This window comes from Macrobrachium rosenbergii, chromosome 18 (assembly GCF_040412425.1).
Source record: "Macrobrachium rosenbergii isolate ZJJX-2024 chromosome 18, ASM4041242v1, whole genome shotgun sequence".
NCBI lineage: Eukaryota > Metazoa > Arthropoda > Malacostraca > Decapoda > Palaemonidae > Macrobrachium > Macrobrachium rosenbergii.
Window position 1 is genome coordinate 6,513,674 of NC_089758.1, and position 21,525 is coordinate 6,535,198.

The window sequence follows — 21,525 nt, forward strand, 5'->3', positions numbered from 1 at the left end:
TGACTTCATTTTAGTCTTCATTTTAGTCCTAATTCATTTCCCACATGTTTGGGCATTATCTTCTTGTAAAGTTTATTACTGTATTTGGAATTAATCTTACCTGCTGGTAAAGTTAGCTTATATCTTTGCACCATTAGGTGCGATCAGCATACAAAATAAAACAAAATAACGTTTGGCCAACCTGCTAGGACCATCTCTGTAATCACCTGTTTCCCACCAGGTGGCACTGGAATGTTTACATTCTTGCCAGAATTCTTCATGCCGTGTCCTTATGCAGACGGTGTGAATTGGCATTAATAAAATTTTTGATGAATTCATGCCGATTTTCTCCTGTACAGTATTATGCTTGTTTTCTGTTTTTGCATTATGTCATCTACAACAAGCAGAGATGAAAGCATTAGACTGTATTGGAAAGAGTTTGTGGAAACTGAATGTTTTGGTTGTGCATGGCCATGTAGCCTATATGTTAGCCTAGATGTTGAGGCACCGAGTGTGGTTTTCTTGATGTTGTGATAAGGAGTGATCTGACGAGAGGATGCAATTTTGTGAAGTATCAAAATATGCTAGAGGCCGATAGATTACGTATACAATTTGTTAGAGCACACCTTAAGCCTACTCAGTCTTTTCCTTTAGTCTTCCGGTATTGCCTCTCCTCCTCCTCTTCCATTAGCCTACCTGATAGCCTAGGTTAATTCCTCTCGTAATCCTGATGTTCGGCCTTCTTTTGCTCCCTATGTGGTTCAGGAAGAAAATAATAGGTAATTGAGAATTATTCTTTCACATTATGGTTAGAAGTTTGACCATACATATGAGGGCAAGATTTTTCGGTTTCCCCCGCAAGAGAGAAGGTGTCGAAGCCTTGCCGTCTGTCTGTAGCCCGCCCTCTGTACTGCCCTGAGTCTGTTGGTATTCTCTGTGGACAGGGAACCATGGCATGTCTCAGGACCAAAGTCCATGCCCTTCGCCACCTCTCTCAGCTGTCTTTCTGGTTCGAGTTCGGCTCATTCTGCAGATGAGTTGTGTGGTACTTTGGTGCTTGCGTTCATTGGCTCAAGCGTCATCTGTTTTGGGAGAGTGATAGTGATTTGTGTGAACTGGTAGAAGTATTTAGGGATACAGACATACAGTAAACCCCCTGGATTTGCATTCTCGCAATTCATGGACTCGGTGATTCATGGAATTTTCTGTGGAACCTATCTATAAATTATTCACAGGAAAGCTCACCCATTCATGGATTTTTTGTAGATCAATGCTGTATTCTGTATTTTCATTGTATTTTCGTGACTAAATACTGTACTGTACGTACGTATACAGTACTGTACATTTTATGATAAAACAATAATTTACAGCACTAATTTTCAAATATTAATATTAAGTTTAATAAGATTAAATAACAACGTTAGATAATAAAAATAATAATTCTCTCTCTCTCTCTCTCTCTCTTACTGAGATGAGAGAATTTTTATGCATGTGTAATATGTATGTTTATTTGTTTTGTATGATAAATAAATGATTTACTAATTTTCAGATATTAATATTAATGTAAACAGCAAAATATCAATTCATTAAAGAAAGTACAGTATAGTGAATTAGTAAGATTTTAGTTCAATCCCTGATCTTTTTCTGTATCCGACTTATGGGAAGGATGAAGGTGTAACTGTCCTCATAAATAAAAAGGGTTAGCACCTGGCCGAAGAGTCTCTCTCTCTCTCTCTCTCTCTCTCTCTCTCTCTCTCTCTCTCTCTCTCTCTCTCTCTCTCTCTCTCTCTCTCTCTCATCTGCTAATCTAGATTATGCTCCATCTGACTGTGTGAGGATTGTCATTGTCTGTTACGAACTAAGGGCATTTCTAGAAATCTTTAAGTCTAGAAGACCCTCCATTGTTTGACTTGTGTATCAATAACAGTGGTCAATTTATTGATCTTGGTGCTTGTCCAGAGTGATATCCAGCACCTGTTCACTAGATAGCCTGATTTAAGTCCTGCCAGTATCTCAGGCACGCAAAGCAGTTTTCTGTCACAGCGATTAAAGGATACCGCTTTACATTGCATTCAGTTCTGCATCATGCTGATTGGAATATTGCTCACAATTTAAAGTTTAAAGAGGATTTCTATCTTTTGTGCTGGAATTTCATGCTTCCTATCATGGTTTACGATGAGATTTAGACGTATTCCTTTAGATGTTAACATAACCTCAGTTTTGAGCCTTGTGATATGGCATCACTTAAATTTGAAGACACTTTTCTTTTAGCTCTTGCTGCGGAAAATTATGTTAGTGAGCTTCGAGCCCTCTCTTGTATGTGGGCTTTGTTCAAGTGGGAACCTCTATTTTCTTTCATTGCATAGAGAAAAGATATAGAAGTGAAACCCCTTCTCAAATTTTTGACAGTGCCTAATTTAACTGATATGGTAGGCAGTGCTGAAGTGGCTGTGTTATATCCAGTTAGAACTCTTAGGGTTTTATATTAGTGAGCTTGAAGCCCTTTCTTGTATGTGGACTTTGTTGTAGTGGTAGCCTCTCTCTTTTTTTTCGTTGCGTAGAGGAAAGATTAGAAGTGAAAGCTCTTCCCAGATTTGTGAGTGTGCTTAATTTAACTGCTTTGGTAGGCAAGGAAAAAGTAGCTGTCTTCTGTCCAGTTAGAACTCTTAAGTGTTTACCTGAATAGACATAAACCTTTAAGAGGAGGAGTTTTGTATTTACCTGTGTTGTTAGGAGACCAAATACTACCATGTCTGAGAATGCCTAAGTCGGTGCACACACAATTGATTCCTGAGCTTTTACTGTTTTTGAAAATAATCCACATGGCTTCCATACTGTAAACATGTCTACATTTCCTTTAAAACCTTTCACTAGAGACAGTTTCATGCAGCTCAGGGGTGGTGTAACTGTTGTTGACTCATATTACTTGCAAAATGTTCAAATTTAGCATGCGGTGTAAAGTCCTTAGTCCTATTGTTGCGACAGGTATGCTTTCTCCTGAACAAGATATGATGGTAACCTTGCTTTCTATCTTATCGTTAGTTGTTAGGAAATTCATTAGGAAATTCCGCTATTGAATTTTGGGAACATGAAGGTACACATTAGTGTATAGGAGAGCACCTTCATATATGAAAGTGGTAGTTGTCTTTAGTTTCGACTCTGGCAGAGTCACTAGTACTCTGCGAGATAGTGTCCTTTTTCTTTGTAAGGATCCACTGATAAAGTCTCACTATGAGGGCCTTATACCCTGTTGTGGTTTCAGTGTCTGGTGACAGTACTTGGCAGTAAGGACTAACAACAGGCAGGAATGTTGAGAAGCTTTTTTCCCCTCATTAAAAAGCTTTTAGTTCGCTTGGCTGAACACTGTGTTTCTGGCTGCACTAACCCACCATCCTCGTTCAGCGTGGTAGTCAGCTAAATTTGACAGCAGACAAGATTCATTCCAAATACAGTAATGGTAATTTTCATGATAAAATTAATTATTTGGATACTTACCTGCTGTTAAAGTGGAAACCCACCCAGCCTCCCCACATCTTAGTGGGTGGTTATGAAGAATTCAGACAAAAACGTAAACATTCCAGCACTACCTGGTGGGAAACAGGTGATTACAGAGACGGTTCTAGCAGGTTAGACAGGCATTATTTTGTTTTGTTTTGTAAGCTGATCGCACCTAATGGCGCAAAGATATGAGCTAACTTTAACAGTAGGTAAGTATCCAAACACTGTAAATAATTTTTTTAAAATGAATATTACCTCTCTATTACATAGCTTTTAATTCTGCACCAGAGGTAGTTCGACAGACTGATACAAAAAACCAGAACACCCGGTTTTTTATGAATATCCATCTTCTATCCATCTACTCCCCCACCCCCACCAGGGGACCAATAGGTACGAACACTTGCAGCTGGTCAGTCTACTTCTGTCGCTGGTTCTGGTGGGAGTTCGTCAGATGTAATTGGTTTTCTGTTGGTTTGTTCTTTTATGTTTTGAATATATGTTTGGTAAGATCCTGTAAGGTAAGGGTTGCCGTAATAGGCATTATTCCAGTTTTATTGACCCTCATGATATGTTTTTGCTGAGGGAAAGGTTATGATTGGATAACTATATGAATCCTTGTTGAACAAAATGCAGTAATTGGTCTCAAACGGCGAGAGCTTTTTAGGTTGTAGAAACAACTACAGTAAACCCCCTGTATTCGCGGGGGATGCGTACCGCACCCGCCCACTAATAGCTAAAATCTGTGAATACTTAAAACCAGTCAAAAAACACTTAGAACTGCCCATTTTGATAGTTTAAACACAAGAAAAACCCTGTAAAAATGCTATTACCTGAGTATTTTAATAGTTTTATCACAAAAAGTGCATTTATTCATGGAAATTATATGAAAATACAGTAATTAGTGAATGTTTCTCAGTGAAAAATACAGCGAATGGCCGAATTTTCGGCGAATAATGGGTAGATATGTTCCACAGAGAAACCCAGGAATGCGTGAGTCCGCAAATCGTGAGAACACGAATACGGGAGTTCACTGTTTAGAGGATAATACTAGTAAGACTGAAGTTAAAGGGATGCATGTATTGTCTGCTTCCCCATTTAGCAACTGGTTAGGTCCTCCGCTGCTTCCCTTCAATCTGTTACTCCAAGTGAGCGTCCCATCGATTCAGTGCATTAGATTTGATAGGATGGAGTAATTTTTTATTGTTATTATCATTAGTGTTTTATTTTCTTTGCTACCCTCATGAGAGGTTTGGTAAGTTTGGGTTGTTTCCCTCGTTGGAAGAAAGGTCAACACCCCCTCTTTTTCTTGCCTTGCCCTTGGTGCATCCTGTCCTACTCCTTCCCGGCTTGGAGTGACGGAACCGAGACATGTCAGAAAGCAGTCCAGATCTGTGCCCATTGTTCCCTTCCTCTGTTCGGTCTGGCAGGGCACCAGGTCCGGCATTAGTGGCGCCAGTTCTAGCACCAAAGTTCATTCTCCAGTAGGATCGCATGGGTAAGAATAAGAGGAGTCTCTGGACGTTTTTCCTCTTTATTTTTACTGTATCGGATTGGCTTGGTAGCAGTGATGCTTCATCTCTTTCTGGTAATATTTAAGCAAGTTTAAGCTGCCTTGTCAAGGAAAGTTACCTTTTGCTTTGATCAGTTTTGCTTCAGTCCCTTGTAGCTAAGAATTATTCATGATTAAGGCTAGTATAAGTATCAGTTAAGTTCTAGTGAGAAGCCCAGACTGCTTTTGGCTTTCCTGTGTATTGTAGATTTTTTTTTGGCTAGGGCAACAATGCACCTTGCAGTTTTGATGCACCAGTAGCATGCGTCTAGGGTGAATTTGCGCATTTTGCTGCTATGCTGCATTCTTGCGCATGCGTGTGTTTCGCTTATCTGTATGCCTGTCGCTTGTGCATCAAAGGCTTGTATGCTTATTGCATGCACTCCTTTGAATTGTGCGCCTATGGCTTCCACGCCCATGGCTTGTGTGCCTATCGCATGTGCGTTTATGCCTTGTATGCCTCATGCATGTGCACTTATACCTTGTGCGCCTATCACGTGCATGCCCATGGTTTATGCGCCAATCGCATGTGCGTTTATGGCTTGTATGCCTCTCCTTTGCACGCCTAGGGCTTATGCCTGTTGCGTGAGCGATTATGGCTTGTGCACCTATTGTGTGCACCTATTGCTTGTGCGCCTAACACGTGCCTGCCTGTGGCTTGCACGCCTATCACTTCCGCGCCTATGGCTTTTGCTTGTACTGTATCGCCTGTGCGCCTATACCGGCAGTCCCTGGTTATCAGCGGGGGTTCTGTTCCCGACAGTGTGACAAAAATTTCCGACAACCGAAAATCGGCAATACTAGGGCTTGAGGAACTTAACCCCTTGATGGTCCAGTACTGTCTGTGAGAATTGTTGGAATTGCACTAAAAGGATTAAAGCTGATGTAAAGGTTCTTTGTTTAGTGATTTGCAAACCAGAGCTTCCAAAGAGTAGGAATGTAATGTCCTTTTCATTAGGTCTTTGGTTAAGGACTTTCATGCTAATTTCCATCCTTAATGGAAGGTAAGCCGCTGGAGATGAGTAATGGCTACAACTTTTAAACTTGAAAAAACTTGTCCTTGGATAAGATATTGAAGTCACTCAGTGGCATGGTAATCTTGCATTTGCTTTGGTTTTTCATGGTGCGGAGATTAAATACGGTTATTGCAGAGCATTAACTCCTTTGGTTTGTGCAGGGGACATTATGTCTTGAATCGATAGGTAGGCTTTGTTGGTCTACAGGCAGTCCCCGGTTAATGGCGATCCGGTTTTACGGCGCTTGTCTAGTGACGAAAATCGCCGATTTCCGCTTACCGGCGCTGATAATTGGGTATTGGCACCGATATGTACCTAACAGAGGCACCGATAACCAAAAATCAGTGCTTTTTGGTGCTGATAAGCCCCAAAAATCGCTGATTTTCGGTAAGCAGCGATTTTCGGCTATCATCATACCCTCAGAACGGAACCCCTGCCGATAACTGTCTTTTAAACCTGATTGTGGTTTTTGGGAAGCTTGGAGATAATCAGTGTTGAGTATTAGAAGTAGACTTTTTTGTACATATGTATGTGTTAGTTATCCATCATTGGCTCTGCAGGGTTTCGGCACAGTAACCCTACCCCTCCTTCTGCTGAAGGAAGCATCCTCGAAAGAGGCCTTAAAATCTTCATGGTGAGGAACTCGTACCTGAGTGACAATCCTCTTAGACGACATTAGTAGCGTATGGATTGAATTCACTGGTTAAAACAAACACTTGTTTTGACATAATATTATGTTACTAAATAGCCTTTAAAGGGTTGGCTGATTTCCACTTTGCCCTTTGACAAAATATTTTATTACTAAGTAGCCTTTAAAGGGTTGGCTGATTTCCTCATTGCCCACCTCCTTTTTCAAATGTGGGAATCAGGTATATAATGGAGAGTAGGTTCATTTAAAAAATATAAATACTTAAAGATTTATTTTTTAAATACCTCTCCATTAAATAAATTTCCCTCCCTACCTCCCCACATTGGTCCTTTGCTGGATGGTGTGGGCCGTAGATGGATAGAAGACGGATATTCATAGAAAACTGAGTGTTTTTGTTTTTTGTTTCAATCTGTCGAACTACCATTGGCACAGAAGTAAAAGCTATATAATGGAGAGGTAAGTATTGAAAAGGTAAATCTTAAATTAAGTATTTATATTATCTTGAAAATTATTGTTTTTGAGATTAAAGTATGAGTAGATCTAACTGCTAAGATTAGCAAGAAGGCATTTTCAAAGCAGTGCTTATTACTGTAGTTCCTTGGCTTACGGCAGGGGATCCATTCCAGGGCTGCGCTGTAAGTTGATTTCCGCTGTAAGTCAGTGTTTCGCCTTTAAGCTCTGTTAACTTGATGCCTATTCTTGCCGTTAGCACCGTCAACCCTGGTTAAAAGAGATATTTTAATTTTTTTATGAATCAGAATGGAGTTACTACTGGACCGCCAGCTGGAAGACGCGCAGGAGGTTGGGCAAGTTCAGCTAAAGCAGGGTAGGTACACAAAATAAAATTATGCAACACTTTACAAACCTTTATGGATAAGCTTATAGAATATCCTCTGGCAACTTTCTTGTAAGTGCATAAAGCCACTTCACATAGTTATTGGTGGTTAGTGTGTACCCACTTTTTTTTCTTTCACGTGTACTTTTCTTTCAACTCTGATACTGTAGCAGTATATTATTAAATTCAAATATGTTACTGTTAAACTTGAAATGCTGTCAACATTTGCAAGTTAATTTTATTTTTCCCTTTACAAATTAATTAAGACTGTATGATGGCAGCAGCCTGTAGCTTTAAAACAGGTGTGATTAAAACATTTAGTAAAAATGAAAATAAAAAATTTTAGTCAACACTTGTGCATGATGATTGTCACTTTGGGTGATCATAACTTGTAGATGTGGCTTGACACACGTTGACATTAGGTCTTGTACTTAACATGGCTCTTTGCTTCAAGCCAATGCTAAAATAAACTCTTCTGAATTAAATTCTTCCTGCTTGACACAACAAGGGGTGTGTGAGGTTTTCCTTCTGCCTTCTGTCTGTCTGCTCCTTCTTCTCCTCCACAGCCATTATAAATACTTGCTGAAATTCTTGATGATTCCAGTATACGCTTGCATTACCACAGGTAGAAAGTATGTAATCTTGGTCAACTTGGGCATTGTGGGAATATTTTGAATAAACTGATTTTGTAAAGCTTCCAAGAAAATTGCAGTTGACTTGCTTATAAACCTAAATAAAATTTTAACAAAATTTCACTAATCTCTTAATCAGTAAATGTTTCTTCAAACTAATGTATGGCATTAATGTATATTGGTATGGTTCTGAAACAGAAGAAAATTTTAAAATTTGTCTGTTTCTTCCACTGGAACAGAAATCAGTGCTAGGGGAACTATAAAAAATATGATTAGCTTATAAACTGTGCTTGACATCACACCCTCATTTAAAAAAAATTATCTTATAAATTTTTTTCAGTTTAACCTGCAGATGTAGTGTGTGCTCATATTGAGCTTTCTTAGAATGCTTTCCATTTGAAACTTATATCTCAGAGGTGCTGTGGCCCACCTCATAATCCTTTTATTTTTAATCTTGCAAGATTGAATGTATGCTTTTGGGGTGTCTCTATTCCAAAATCTGCCCCATACAAGTATAGATGGAATCTCCTTACTGCAAATATTATTGCTAGGCACTCTTATTTTTAGGTTAATTTGCACTAGTTCTCTAGTTTCCTTCTTGTATAAGCAGTTTGAAATATGCCATCTGTAAACTGTTGCTTTTAGTATGCCTCACTAGTCTTCCATGTGATGCGTCCATCCTAATGAAGTCTGGTAGTACTGGTGTATTTCCTAAAGCCTGCTTCAGTCTATCAAATGTTTTTTTGTTAAGACTCCTTCTACTCCACTTTGTTTGGTGGTCCCTTCTTCATTAGCTCTGTCAGAGGTGCCACAAGGTTTTCATGGCTGTTCACAAACTTCCTGCACTAGCCTGTCAAACATATGAATGGCCTCACTTGCATCTTAGTCCTTGGTGGTGTTCGTCTTGGATCTTCATCAGCTTTGCTTCTTCCATGGTAATCCTATTACAGCCCCCATAGGGGACAGTGCCGTCAGTGCATCTCTGCGATGCACTGTAGGCAGTACTTTAAGTTCTTTGCAGTGTCCCTTTGGCCCGCAGCTGCAACCCCTCTCTTTCCTTTTACTGTACCTCCATTCATATTCTCTTTCTTCCATCATGCTATCTACCCTCTCCTAACAATTGTTTCATAGCGCAGCTGCGAGATTTTTCTCCTGTTACATACCTTTCAAACCTTTCTTCTCTTAATATCCCTTCCAGCACCAAATGACCTCATAGGTCCAAGCACTTGGTTTTTGGCCTAAATTCTATATTCCTGTTCCTTCCTATTCCAATTAAAGCTGACCTTGTGTCTGAGGAATTCCTCTTCGCTTTATCTGATGTAACATTTGAAAGGTTAGATATTCATTCCTGTTTCCCTTACTTTTGAATAGGTCCTTTAAACCCTCCATGTTCTTTGCTCTAGCTAGCATCTTTCTCATCACCCTGTTGAAAATCCCTGCTGTTCATTAAGCCAAATTCATCCTCTTGAACTGGTAACAACTTGAAATTGTGAATGCTGTCTTCTTTGAGGTTTCTTTCATAAGTCTCTTCCAGTATCCACTGCTCAAGTCCACCTTGGTAAAAAATCTTTCGTGAAGTTTTACCATTGTAGCCTTGGGATCTCCCCTGAGTTTGTTTTCATATTTGAATATGGCGTTAAGTTGATAGTAATCCATGCAGAACCTTTTAGATCCATCCTTTTTCTTCACCATTATTACAGGTGGATAGTATACAGACATTGATCTTTCAATGATTCCACCTCAAGCATCTCCTCAGTGCTCCCTGAATCAGTTCCTTAACCCTTAAATGCCTACTGGACGTATCATACGTCGACTAAAATTGTCTGTTGGGTGCCAAGTGGACGTACCGTACGTCGACTACAAAAAATTTCAACCTTCGGTCAACTTTGACTCGACTGAAATGGTCGAAAAACGCAATTGTAAGCTAAAACTCTTACATTCTAGTAATATTCAATCATGTACCTTCATTTTGCAACAAACTGGAAGTCTCTAGCACAATATTTCGATTTATGGTGAATTTTTAAAAAAACTTTTTCTTACGCCCGCGCCCAACTCTGCCGAAAATTTCAGAAATTCTTTCGTCATTTTGTCGTAATTTTTGCACTGTTCTATATTAGCCGTTACATAAAGTTTTATATATGAAAATGTGCGCAATTTCATGTACAATACAACAGAAAATAACTCATGGTTGTAGCTTTTATCGGTTTTGAAATATTTTCATATAAATCACGATAACTGCCAAAATTTCAACCTTCGGTCAACTTTGACTCGACCGAAATGGTAAAAAAACGCAATTGTAAGCTAAAACTCTTACATTCTAGTAATAGTCAATCATTTACCTTCATTTTGCAACCAATTGGAAGTCTCTAGCACAATATTTTGATTTATGGTGAATTTTGAAAAAACTTTTTCCTTACGCTCTGCGCCAGAAATTCTTTCAAATCACGTTGTCGTAATGTTTGCACTGTTTTATATTAGTTGTTACATAAAGTTTTATATATGGAAATGTGCACAATTTCATGTAGAATAAAACAGAAAATAACTCATGGTTGTAGCTTTTATCAGTTTTGAAATATTTCCATATAAATCACGATAACTGCCAAAATTTCAAGCTTCAGGTCAACTTTAACTCAACCAAAATGGTAAAAAATCTTATAAGCTAAAAACTCTTACATTCTAGTAATATTCAATCATGTACCTTCATTTTGCAACAAACTGGAAGTCTCTAGCACAATATTTCGATTTATGGTGAATTTCTGAAAAAAACTTTTTCCTTACGCCTGCGCAGCATTAACTCGGCCAACATCTCAGAAATTCTTTCGTCATGTTGTTGTAATGTTTGCATCGTTTTACATTAGTTGTTACATAAACTTTTATATATGAAAATGTGCGCAATTTCATGTAGAATACAACAGAAGATAGCTCATGGTTGTAGCTTTTATCAGTTTTGAAATATTTTCACATACATCACGATAACTGCCAAAATTTCAACCTTCAGTCAACTTTAACTCGACCGAAATGGTCAAAAAATGCAATTGTAAGCTAAAACTCTTACATTCTAGTAATATTCAACTGTTTACCTTCATTTTGCAATAAATTGGAAGTCTCTAGCACAATATTTCGATTTATGGTGAATTTTTGAAAAAACATTTTCCTTACGTCTCTTGCTGCAACTCGGCCGAACATCTCAGAAATTCTTTCGTCTCGTTGTCGTAATATTTGCACCATTTTATATTAGTCGTTACATAAAGTTTTATATATGAAAATGTGCGCAATTTCATGTACGATACAACAGAAAATAACCCATGGTTGTAGCTTTTATCAGTTTTGAAATATTTTCATATAAATCACGATAAATAGAAAAAATTCTACTTTTGGTCAACTTTAACTCGACCGAAATGGTCGAAAACTACAATTGTAAGCTAAAACACTTATAGTCTAGTAATATTCAATCAATTAGCTTCATTTTTCAACAAACAGGAAGTCGCTAGCACAATATTTCGATTTATGGTGAATTTTTTAAAAAAACATTTTTTTACGTCCACGCGTTACAAATTCATGCATCATTTTGTGATAATATTTTCTCTGTGTTGCTTTGATTGTTTTACAATTTGTTATATACCAAAATCATCGCAATTTAGTGTACAATGCAACTAAAAAAAATTAACTCATTAGCTTTAACCGTTGTGCTTACAGCGCAATTTGTATACAATTATATGAGTTTTTTTTTGCTGTCATATATTCCAATATTTATATATGATAATGATATTTTTTTTCATTTCTGATGGTTGCATACTAAACTTCAGGCAATGACAAAAAAAAAGGAGCCAAAAATGAACTCTTAATCTTAAAAACTAAGCGTGCTGTGATTTAAAAAAAAAAACTTTTTTTCCGCTTTGGCGCTAACTCACCGAACGCCGCTGGCATACGGGAGACGTTTTTGTAAATAGAGGCTCGGCGTTTAAGGGTTAATAGCATATGGCAAAGGATGCATGTTTGCTCTGACTGGCTGGGCTGTCATCACTTTGATGTGTTCTTCCAGTGAATTCCTTCCTGGATTGCTGGTTCAGATACCCAGGCATTCCTCCAGCAACTTCAGTACCTGCTTATTCAACTTGCTTAGTCATCAACATTGTTGACATATTGGTACAGTATGTTTCTTCTTCCTTCCATAGTTGAAATTCCAACTAGCCCTCATCTGGGATTATTTGGTTCTTGGCAGTTTCTTCCTCAGGCATCTCTCCTCTTTGATGACGTTTGCTGCTGCTGCATTCAGTTACTTTTCATTGTTTATAGTCAGGATGTTCGCATGAAGCGTATTCTATTCTCTGCAGACGTAAGTCATTTAGTGGTAGGTGTTGCATGCTTCATCCTTGCAGTCTGTGGTCATAATACATTGAGAATCTGCTTTGGTCATCTCACAGTCTTTCCATACAGTAGTTCGAACTATGAAAATCTGTTGCTCAACTGTGGCACCCCTCAATATGCAAACAGGTCATCGGTGGATACTGTTACTTTCCTTTGATCTCTCCTCACACATCATCTTCAGTATAGATTTCAGCACATTGTTGATCCTTTTTGCACACCGAATTACGTCGCAAGTTATTTGGAGCTGCTTGGTGCTCACCAGATGGCCCACCTCTTTCATCATCTCAGAAGTGAGGTGGGTATCTCAGTCACTGAGCATATCCTTGGGGAATCCTACCTTGCTGAAAACTAAAAGTAGCACCTCTGCTACCTACTCACTCTCTATTTTATGTAGCGCTACTGCTTCTGGGTTCCTTTTGGTGAATCTACCACTATCAGGATGGACCTGTTGCCCTGCTGTGACACTGGCAATATAGGTCTGTAGCAGAACCCTTGAACAGCTCCTCCATCAGCAGCATCTTCCTTATTGGTGTCTTGCTGGTTTGACCCCTTGGTAGTCCTCTTAAGGTGGCAGTAAGAGCTGGTGGATTGAATTCACTAGGTGATCACACTTATTTGGACATAATTGTTTTGTTTTAAGGAGCCTTTAAAGGGCAAGCAGATTTTCGCTCTGCTCACCTCCTTTTTCAGGTATATAATGGAGAGGTAAGCTTCATTTAAGAAATATAAGTACTTCATTTAAGATTTATTTTTTAATACTTATCTCTCCATTATACCAGTTGCCCTCCCCACCTCCCCACATTCAAAGTTTACAGAAGTAGACTGACTGGTTACGAGTGGTTGTGCCTACCATTTCCTGGTGGGAGGTGAGGGATATAGATGGGCAGAAAATGTATATTCTAGGAAAACTGACTGTTCTCATTTTTTGTTTTGAATCTGTCGAACTCCTGCTGGCATGGAAGTAAAAGCTATATAATGGAGGATTAAATATTTTAAAAAATAAATCTTAGGCGTTTATACAACATAATAAAAAATTTTACTCAACACTTCTACATGAAATTTCAATTTACCCATTTGTAACCTGTAGATGTTGATTTTTATGTGGAATTTTTTCATGCAAGGGGGTTTGTGATCGTGTTTTTAGCACCCCAGGTAAAGGTTAATGGTTATGAAATTTGGGCTAAATCCACTTCCTTGTTTTTGAATCACAACATGCGTATTAATTTTATTATGTATAGGTTTTGTTTGCATTTATCTGCAAGATTCAATCCAGAAATTGCTAAATATGTACTACATTGGCCATTTAGTATCTCTGTTCCAATTTTTATTAAAACTGGAAATGTAGGGGTGCCCATATATTCTTGAGCATAACACTGTTGGATACTGGCTCCTTCACAATGTTGAGTTGGTATTTATGACTTAATTGCACTTGACTACCCCTGAAAAGTATAATCCATGGCCTTAATTAGCAAGGTTCCAGTCCATTTATTGACTTTGTGTGAGGATGAAAGTATGATATCCTGTTCACTCACACTTTGGAAGCTCACATAACTCAGCATTAGTACATTGTAATTTTATATGAACAAGAAGCCTTCCCACCCGGATAGCTATTGAAGCTATTGTAAATTAATGAGTTTGTGATAAAAGAGCAATATTTTCAAAAACAAAATTTATCCTTTTCAGTACAAACCCATTGATTTATCAGAAGTGGCTCACCTCCCAATCTTTCATTTCTTGTAGTGAGTCCAAACAACAGAAAATGGGCTTTACAGGCACTGTGAACTCTGAATATGTACTTGGCCAGGTGTAAGTGTTCTTGCTCTAGTGCGTATGAGGAGTGCTAAAACACAGATAAGGCTATTATGAATTAGAATTTGTATTGAAAAATAAATTTTGTTCTTATAGCATCTAATTTATTTAATGGATTAACTGAAGTTAACATTTGCTAATGTAGTCTTTTATATAATTTAGTACTATTTCATATTGTTTCATTATAGACCGTCTTTCCCTCCTGATGTATTCAAACTGAAGATTTACATTTCCGTGTATTAGATATTTTATGATACATTAGTTATAATTCCAGGGGATTTGGACCACCAGTTGAGGATTCACGTTTCCGTAGAAATTCTGACTCTGACAATGGTGAGTGATATTCTAGAGTTGTAATTTTATAATTGACATAGGTGAGTGGTATTCTGGAGTTGTAATTTCATAATTTGTTTAAATGGTTTCCTTTGCAGTGACAGCAGAGTTCATTATTAGAATACAATAGTCTTTTATGGTAAATGCCAAATTTATTTTTATTGAAAATTATAGATCTTTCAGCTGCTTTTATCTCATCTTTTTTCCTGGAAATGTGGGTTTATAATCAGGGGTTACTTAAGGTTGTGGCTTACTGGAAGTTGTAAGTATCCCAGGTGTTTTTTGCATCGTTGATTAGAATTTTTACATTTTTGTTGGTGCTGTACATAATAAATTGCTCCTTTTTATATTTGTACTGGTTTTGTTACAAAGTATTAGCTTTTTCTCCAATTTTTAGTTAACTACCAAACATGCTGGACATTGGTTATTGCCAAGAGGTAGGCTTGATAGATTGCCTGCTGTTTGCTGTATGCAAAATACTGGGTGCTGCTATTTGTTTTCATCATCATCTCCAACTTTGTTGGATGCAAAGGGCCCTTGTGGAATTCGGTCACTCCTTTCTTTCCTGTTCTTTCACTTCCACAGATCCCTTCTCAAAGTTCTCTTCCAAGTAGGTCTGGGTCTTCCCACTCTTCTGGTGCCCAGAAGAACCTAGCTGATATTGTCATGTAGTATTCTTCCCAGAATGATGCAAATGACATGTTGTAGCTATCTCCAACTCCCCCTTCATTAACTTATCCACATATGGCACTTCTGTGATTTCCTCCATGTTTCCTTCCTCATTCTGTCTTTCCATCTGACCCCAAATATTTTTCTGAAAGCTTTTATTTTCGAATCAACAAAATCTTCCAGATATGTAGTTTCATTGTTATACCATGATTCATGTCTGTGTAGCAACACAGATGTCACTAGATTAATGTATAATATTACTTTCAATCTTTCCCTGTTAAATATCATTTCAACCTTTAACCCATACTCTGTCATTATTTCTGTTTTTCTCAGACTTTTATGACCATAAGGGTTTTCTTCTAGATATATTATGCATTATTTTAGGAAAACTATGTAAATATTGTGATGCTTTGCTGACTACAGGAGCATCATTTGCATATTTAAGTCTGCCTGGTTTCTCTCGATACTACAAACTAAACTTTCTCTTCCATCTCCAACTGCTTTTCTAATCATAAAATTCATAAGAAATGCAAACAGCAAAGATGACATAACATTTGCACTACAGCATTACTGCTTTACCTGCTGCTTCTGCTATGTAGCCACTGCTGATTTATCTGTTTTTTGGTGATGTTCCCACTTCATTGTCCTTGTTCATATCAGCTGCACTGGTTATGTGTACATCCTTGTTTATGCCATTTACTTTTGCTATGGCAAAGGCATCAGTCACCCACTATTCCTCCAGGACCTGATGACATCCCTCAAGCTACAGTTGCTTCTGTTGCTCTACCAACTATCCTGCCTCTTCCAGTCAGTGTGAAGTAGATTTCATGTGTCCTTCTCCCAGGCATCTGCATCTGAGTTCTATCCATCCTTAACAGTCTTCTCCCAAAGACTTGCATTGACATCACAGTACATCCTTAAGGAAGTGCCTTGCTTCATTTGGAGATGCAAGGTATTACAGTTTTGTGTTTTGTATTTCAGTTTGGTAACAGCTCCATAAGTCCTCTCCCAGATTTTGGCACCAGTGGTATCTTTGATGCACTAGAAAGCACAAGGCTGTAGTGGTATTAAGACATCTGGTTACTCTTGTCAGAGAGAACAGAGATCCAGGAGAGTTTGGCTCATTTGTGCAAATTGTGCCAGTAACTGGAATTGCAAAACAACTGGAGAAAGTCAGACATGGTTCCACCCAGGAAGGTGATTACAGTATCTTTGATAGCACTGGTTTGTCATCAGCAGACAAGATCTCAACTGCTTCTAGTGATTTTAGAGTTTCATTGTCAGTGAAGTCCCTCTCCCTAACTGTCTTCCATTAAAAAGCTGGTCAGCATACAGCCACTTCAAGATGAGGTCCCTGCAGTTGCTGCCCTGAAGTGTTGGTTAGATGCAGTTCATCCAAGATGCTTGCCTTGTGTCAGTCTCCAGTGTTGGGAGGACCCATGCCTTGTCCTCTTTAAAGACTCTTCAAAACATTGGTGAGGGGCTCACTTTCATGATGAGCAGTTGATGGGAACTTGTAGGCAGGCAGGAAGCAGCATATCAGTGTCCTTTGCAAAATACAAATCTTTGTGTTGTTTAGTGGTGAAGCTTTTTTGTGTGGGCAGAGGCCAATGGTTATTGCCAGGAAGGCAAAGTTCTGCCTTCAGAATGCTCATTTGATCTGCATGTCTGCAAATGTCCTCTGGTGGACATTTTTGTACCAAGCCTGAACCACAAGCTTCTGCTGCACCACATGCATCTGATGCATTGTTAAGCTACCCTGCCCCAGCAATCTGGAAGCTGGGTGCCATGCTTCATGGTTGGGGACAACCTTGAAATTCATGCTTCCCTTCTGTTTGTTCTGATCATGAAGGCCTCCGGCCACACCTAGATGAAGCTGATCTCTGCATTTTGGCTACATCATCATTAGTATAAGGATCTACTTCAGCTGATAGTGTGTTTCTGACCATCCCAGGACCCTGCCAGTCAGGAAGACTTCCAAAGCAACAGAGTCCACTAGCTACAAGAGGATTCAAGTATCCTGCATTTTCATGCTGGAAGGCTATCAAGCAGTTCCTTATAGTTTAAGGGATTTTAGAAATCTATGATTCAGCCATCACCCATTCCTGCCAACCGCTGACTATCAATCTTTACCAGGCAAAACAGAAGAGATTCCTTAGTTGGTTTAGTGAGGATTTACTGCCACTCAGTGCCTCTATGTTTGTATTTGCAGACTTTTCATCCAACACATCTCAAGAAGCGGCTTTCATTGTCCAATTGGAGGCTACAGAGTGACCCCCTCACAAGTGTTGGAGGTTCAGGGCATTGAAGTGACTGCATCTAGGGACTTTAGATGACCCTTCCACCACTGTAAGGAATGTCTTCCTTATAGGACAATCCAGCCACCTAAGTGCGACCTCTCCTTAGCTCTTTGGAGTATCACAAGGCCCCATACAAGCTGTTTTGAGAGTTGTCCATGCATCAGACAACTTTAACAACTACCATTCTGCCAGCCTTTGTGTCTATGAAGTGTTTTAGCAAGGTGCATTCTCTATTGAGTAGTCAGCCTTTCCAGAGGTTGATCTTCTATTGGCATGTCTTTCGCTCCTGAGTTCTTCAGCCAGACAGATGGCTGGCACTCAAAATTTCATCACTACTTTAATTGCTATTCCAGCATTGATGTTCATTGCAGAAGACCTCCTTGTCAGCCCTGTGAGAGCTATCAGTCACTGTCTGGAGAGAACTAGACGTTCAAGAGTCGATGGCAAACTTTTCTTATCATTGTATCTGTGGAAGAAGTGCATATCCAAGAATGACATGTCCTTTTGACTGAGGAAGTGTGTGGATTTCAACCATAAAATGAATTCTAAGGATAATATAATGTAAAGTGCTAGAGGGTTTTTGAGGGGGTCCCAGTTAGGTTACTCAGTATCAGTGGTGGCCGGAAACCTATCTTTTAGCCCTTTATATAAGATAGATGCCAGCCATACTCTTCAAGAAACTAATACCTCCAGCTTTGCAGGGAAGCTAACAATTCAGACTTATTCCTTGGACTGATGGAAAGCCAAATATTTGACCATTGTGCCCTTCACCTAAGATTAATGTCCCTCATTGAGCAGCAGATGTGCAGCATAACCAAAACAAACCAGACTGGTCAAGTAGTCAGATCAAACTGGAACCTGATATAAATATGTCCTTGTGAAATTTTTGACCTAGTTTCATTCCCTCTGATGATGAGGGCAGTAGCACTTATAAAGCATAACAATATACCAAGCTTTAAACATAAGAAAATGGCCTTATTTATCTCTATAATTTTGTTACTATTTCAGTTGTTTTACATTATTTGATAAATGTTTATGTTCATTATGTTTGTTTGTTTTGAAAGCATACAAAATCCTTTCATAAAAGAGAGAAATGGCCACATGTTCAGAGAAGATAAAAAGACAAACACATACACACATGCAACAAATTTACCAGAGGATTTTATAGCACATATAATTAAACCGTATGGGAGCTTGCTTTTTGTTTACAAGAAGTTAAATTCCACATGCCTTAGGGCATCCACACCACAAATGAGGCTATTTATGATTGATGGGTTTGAAGGGAAAAATATGTTATGGTATAAAAACTTGATTTTATAATGAAGTAACATAGCTTTATGTGAAACTGCATGTACAATAAAAATGTTTTAAGAAAAAATGGTGCAGTGTATATGTATCAAAATAAATTTAATTTGCAACCAATTTATGCAAGAAATCTAAAAATTCTATTTTGCCGTGGAAAGTGGTATCAGTTGCTGCTTTAGGGGTCTATGAAGGTGAGAGGAAATATGTAGGTTTTTATTTTTTTAAATATTACTGTCCAGATCATAGGTGGTCATTATTATCTTTTTTAGCAACAAATAGTTTAACCAGGTCACTGAATTAATTTTCTTAATTCTTTAGGGGTTGGCCTGAAAGGGTTGTTATTAATGACCATATTAGAATTTCTGTGATATCATACCTCCTAATGCCAGTCTTCTAGAAGTGGGAAATATGGTAGCAGTGACAAAAGACCAACAGAATGAAAAAAATTAGTAAAATTTAAAAATATTTTCTTCTTTCTATAATCTGTGTACAATTCAGGCAAAGTTGTCAACAATACCCCCAACCCCCTCTCCTCAGAGTTTGATGAGGCTGGTCGTCATCATCATCAAGAGCTATTAGGTCCAATGACAGGAACATTGGGCAAGTCACTGGGTGTTAACAATACTACTGACACCGTGCCCCTCATTGCTTCACCACATGAAATATCCAGTTTCACTTCAAGAGCTTAGTTACACATATTCCCTGACTTAGCAGTATACCACACCCACTTGCACTAACCTTGTTAAACATTTCTCAGTAAATACTACACTGAAAATGTTTTGTGTATATAATTACACCAGTTAGTTTAAAAAATCACCACACAATTATCAAGTATTCATATGCAGACTAGCAACACATTCAGTTGTCCGAAACTGACTGATGATACAACTAAGTTGCAAACAAGTTTAATGTGGACAGTGCTCTGTCCATTCCCTGGTTACCTTCCTAGTCATACAAAACTGCTTTCTTAGCATACCTTTTAACCCTTTAGGGACAGGAGGGATCTTTTGATACCCAATAATTTCGTATGAAAATCTCAGGTGTGGCTCATATGATTAATGTTATTTTGTGGCATGATATTTGAATAAATTTTGCAGAAAAATGTTTACATCACTTAAATGGGTCATAAATGACTACTATATGGCAACACTTGGCAAAACACACACCTCAGCTCAGGATATGAGGGAGATTAGTGTGACTTGAGATTTCATGGGGGAATGCACTATGTCTTCCTGTCCCAGTACATCTTGTATATATTTGCCCATATATGTACATAGGAATTGCTGTTGGTTGTAGTTCTTGTCTTTTATGATAGTATGCTAGCTGTAATTGTAATTTTGCAAAGTAAAGTACAAATAAATAGACATTAGAATATGTATAACTCATTAAAGATACTACATCTCCCCATCCCAGTACATCTTGTAAATACTTGTACATAAACATGCTCAAGGATTGTTGCTGATTTTAGTTCTTATCTTTTATAGTATTATGTGAATTGTAATTGTAATTTTGCAAAATAAAGAATAAAAAATAGTATTAGAAAGAAATGTATAACTTGCAAAGATTAGTGTATTTTTATATTTTTACAAGTTTCATGGAAAAGAGGCCCTGCACAGGATTGAAGATATTCACTTTCAACTACCTGTTGAAGGTACAGAAAATTTTATAGAATTTATTTATTTAGGTTATCTTTATACCACTTGCCTTTGCTTATTATCCTCATTCTGTTGATATATATATTTTTTTTAAATTGGCTGACCTTAAAGTTTGCCTGGTCTTGGGTATTGTTAATGTATATAGCCCTGTAAGTGTTAAGAAATAGGCAGTCCTTGAAAGCCATTGTTCTAAATTTCTTATGATTGAGAGAATAATTTTAAGGAATTCATTTTATGAAGTGAATAATCTATAAGTGAAAAACCATAAATCGAAAGTTTACAGTATACAGACAGGCCTGGACATGTGTGGAAACAATTTACAGGCCCCTAAAAACTGGCCTTTCTGAACTTAGTTTCATCCCTCCATCCGTCAGTCCATCTCTGCACACTAGTGTGTCACACTTGTTTTGCCATCACAACTCTTACACAGTTCAGGATAATTTTGTTCAGACATGGTACAGAGATAGACAATCCAGAACCTGGAAAGACAAAAATGTTAGCCTTAGTAGCACTGCTTAGTTAGCTTTATGTTATCTTCAGATCAACTTTGCTTTAACTGGTTGAAGAGTAGGATCTACAAATTTTATAGGCTGTAATGAGCACAGATGTCATTATATCATGAAGGCTGTTTTTTAATGTGAAACTTTTGGACTTTCAGACATGCCAGTAATCCCTGATTTAGAAGAAGTTGTTGAAGAAGACTTTACACAGCAAGTTGCCCAAGCCCCAAGGTAAAATTAGATTTCTTGAAATGTTCATTTATATTGTACTGAGATATTAATGATGTATCCGACAGTTTATAAAACAGGTTTTGACGTAGGAAAAATTTATTTTTGTTAGCTGCTGTGAGTTCTCAAAGGAGTTACTGTCATGGTCCCCTCAGGGCTCCATAAAACAGACCAACCAGTCTTAAAGAATTCTCTTCTAG

General features: G+C 38.1%; 1 protein-coding gene across 6 annotated transcripts in view; it reads left to right on the forward strand.

Annotated features, from left to right (window-relative positions):
• The window catches only part of IFT43 (intraflagellar transport 43), a 184,481-nt gene that overhangs the window by 120,052 nt on the left and 42,904 nt on the right, over window positions 1-21,525 (forward strand). For all 6 annotated transcript variants that reach the window (XM_067120212.1, XM_067120211.1, XM_067120213.1 and 3 more), the window contains 3 exons: window positions 7,450-7,517; window positions 14,610-14,668; window positions 21,256-21,328. In XM_067120212.1, the coding sequence (XP_066976313.1) occupies window positions 7,450-7,517; window positions 14,610-14,668; window positions 21,256-21,328 (200 nt within the window). The remainder of the gene's footprint in view (window positions 1-7,449; window positions 7,518-14,609; window positions 14,669-21,255; window positions 21,329-21,525) is intronic.